Genomic DNA, 3,141 nt, shown 5'->3' on the forward strand with positions numbered 1-3,141 from the left:
GGTTTAACCGATCATGCACATGTATGTTGCCATGCACCAACCCCCACCTTCAACTCTCCTGTCAATCATGACTTGGTATCTCTTCCTCCTTCAACTGCACCAAGAGCCGTCTTTTATATGGACCATGGGAGCAGCCATCCTCTCAGAGAATTTGCACATCTCCCTGGTCCCGACTGTCCCCAGACGTGGAATAAATCTGTCACTTGTCCTTTACCCAGGTGTGAGTCTTCCCTCTGGGACAGTAGTAGGCAGAGGACCCTGCCTTCACAGGGTTCACTTCCCTGTTCATGGAGTCGGGCAGCACATAAGCCAAGAGACAGGAACGTCCCGTTGGGCTGCTGTCAGCAGCACAAAGAAAAGGAAGCACCCGATGTCGGCAGGGCAAGGGCCTCCAGAGCCACTTCAACCACATCCTCTCCCCTATTGCCTCACTCTTGTTTTCCTGCCATCAGCCTTGGTCTCTAGCCTATTGTGCTGTCTTGGTTGTCCTTCGGGAGAAAGATGGGGCTTTCTACTCCTGTAAAGAGTTAGTGTCTCAGAGACCCCCAGGGGCAGTTCCACCCTGCCCTACGAGGTTGCCATGAGTCAGAATTGACTCAGCGGCAGTGAGTTGAGTTGAGTTAAATTGAGTTGAGTTGATGGGTCCTGTTTTCAGCTGCCCTCCTTTGCGGCTCCTCACCTCAGCCTCAGTCCACCTGTGTTTCTTCCCCCAGCCTCACCCCCTCCGGAGCTTCCGGAGCTGCGGCTCTGTATCTTCACCAGCTCTCTCGACCAGCCCTGCCTCGCTCCCTTGCAGTGGAGGAGATTGGCCAGTTAGAGGCTTTTTCTTTTCTTTTCTAAGGCAGCTATTTATTGCTGCATTTCATTCCTGAATGTGTTGCTGGAGTCCCCACCCAGAACCGTCCCTGCCAAGCCTGAAAAGAACACACACAACCCTGTTCTCCTGGCCTCCGTTCAGACGCATGTCCTCCCAAGTGAGTGTTAGATTAAACTTCCTTCTTCCTCATAAGATTGTTGAACTGGGCAGGGGAATTTTATGACAGGCATCTTTGAAAGAGGACAGAGCTGGGCAGGGCTGGGAGCCACCTACGTGTGTTCCTGCTGCTCGAGCTGTTCTTACTGGATCCAGAAGAGGGGCCTGGGTGAGGGCCCAGTCCCTGCGGAACAAGGAGGTGGGCTCTCCGCGGCTGGTTTGGGGTGGATTGGCTGCGTAGGGACCCAGGTCTCCAGCTGGGCCGCCTTGCCTTCTCTCCAGAGACAAGCCTTGGGAGCCTGGAACCCACAGGTATGTCTCCACCAGAAGGACCTGTGGCTCAGATTACTGGGAGATAGGGCAGTGGGCATGGGATGGATTGAAGATAAGGAACAAAAGATCCTGGAGAGAAGGAGAAAGGGAAGGGAAGAAGGAAACCACAGAGGTTTCTGAGACCCCAGGGCGAAGGCAAACAGATCTCCTCGGAGGGCCAGGCCCCTTGATTGACAGGGGACTGTACTGGAAAGGACTGTGAGGGTGGGTTAAGTGCCATGGTTAATGAGCAGTGCCTGCGACAGGCTCTGGTGGTGCAGGTGTTAGGCTTTGGCTGCTAATCACAAGGTCAGCAGTTTGAAACCACCAGCCCCTTCCACAGGAGAAGATAAGGCTCTTTACTCCCTCAAAGAATTATAATCTCAGAAACCCACAGGGGCAGTTCTACCCTGTCCTAAAGCCTCGCTCTGACCTGGGTGGACTCGAAGGCAGCGGGCTTTGGAGAGTTTTCTGAGCTACAGGCTCAAGGGAAAGGTGCGGGTGAAAGAGCCAGGAATTTCCCAACCCACACGTGTAGCTCTTTCCCTTCCTCGACCAAGAGACCCCTTGACATGCACTCAGCCACGCATTTATCTCTGCCCATTCCGCACGCACATGCTGAGCACCGGCTGTGGACCAGGGAGTTGAAGAATGGGTGAAAAGACACAGGTGTTGCTCTCTGGTCCTGGAGCCTCATTTTTCTCTGCCCCCCCCGCAGACCCCCCAAAATCAGTATTTGAAAAGCCTGGGTTTCCTCATCTGTAAAATCAGAGTGGTAGTCTGAGTGGTCCCTATGAGTCCCCATCATCCTCTGTCTCCCAGACGTCTATGCTAACATGGCTAAGCCCCATCAACTGGTCCCGAGAGAGAGAAGAAGGCTTCACAAAGTTCATAGAAAAATGGGATCGGGGGAACCAATCACAAGGGTCTACATATAACCCCTCCTTGTTGGACAACAGAAAAGTGGGTGAAGGGAGATGTCAGACAGTGTAAGATATGACAAAATGATAATAATTTATAAATTATCAAGGGTTCATGAGGGAGGGGTGGGCAGGGAGGGAGGGAAAAAATAAGGAGCTGATATCAATGGCTCAAGCAGAAAGCAAATGTTTTGAGAATGATGAGGGAAACAAATGTACAAATGTGCTTGACACAATGGATGGATGGATGGATTGTGATCAGGGTTGTATGAGCTCCCAATAAAATGATTTTTTTAAAAAAATAATAATGGAATTTTTCCATGAACTTTTTGAAGCTCCCTTGCATATACAAAGTGTATGTATTATCTTGAATAAGCTTTCTATAACCTCTCCAAGGAAGGTAACATTGTGAGTCCCACAATGAGATGGCGTACTGGGTTGTGTGCTGGGCGGCTAACTACAAGGCCCGCTGTCCTGAGGGACAAAGGTAGGGCTTTCTGCTTCTACAAAGAGGTGCAGCCTCAGACACACTCCCACGGGGGCAGCTCTCTTCTGTCTTGCAGGGTGGCTAGGAGCCGCCATCTACTCGATGGCGGTGCGTTTTGGGAAGAGCTGGAGGCCTGAGGCGCTGAGAGGTTAAATGACTGGCCTTGCCAGCCTGATTGCTGTTTGCCCCCGTGCCCACACTGTGCCACGTTCATGATTGAACGGAGTGGACTTTGTGCAGGACGGTCCTACATGATGGTTCCTGGACTCCGGTAAACAGTGACATGATGATTAACCAGACAGAGGGGCAGAAAGTGAGCGAAAACCTTACCCAAATCATCATCATCTTTAAAGACCACTTTCGACAGGTTCCCTGAAGAAGCTAGCCTGAGTGTCAGGGCAGGTCCTCTGAGGAGATGGTATTTGCCCAGGAATGCTGGGTGGAGGGGG

The 3,141-nt window shown here is 51.7% G+C and overlaps 1 protein-coding gene across 2 annotated transcripts in view; it reads left to right on the forward strand.

Annotated features, from left to right (window-relative positions):
• The first annotated feature begins 788 nt into the window (after positions 1 to 788).
• FAM3D (FAM3 metabolism regulating signaling molecule D) overlaps positions 789 to 3,141 on the forward strand; it is a 48,474-nt gene continuing 46,121 nt past the window's right edge. Inside the window, exon 1 of one of the 2 annotated variants that reach the window (XM_045290103.1) lies at positions 789 to 974. In XM_045290103.1, coding sequence (XP_045146038.1) covers positions 873 to 974 — 102 coding nt within the window. In that variant the 5' untranslated portion in view covers positions 789 to 872. Of the gene's footprint in view, positions 975 to 1,171; positions 1,286 to 3,141 lie in introns of those variants that run through there. The other variant, XM_045290104.1, reaches the window with a different exon arrangement.

The sequence above is a fragment of the Echinops telfairi genome, unplaced genomic scaffold, assembly GCF_000313985.2.
Source record: "Echinops telfairi isolate 266 unplaced genomic scaffold, ASM31398v2 ScPeMD7_31;HRSCAF=116, whole genome shotgun sequence".
NCBI classification, from domain to species: domain Eukaryota; kingdom Metazoa; phylum Chordata; class Mammalia; order Afrosoricida; family Tenrecidae; genus Echinops; species Echinops telfairi.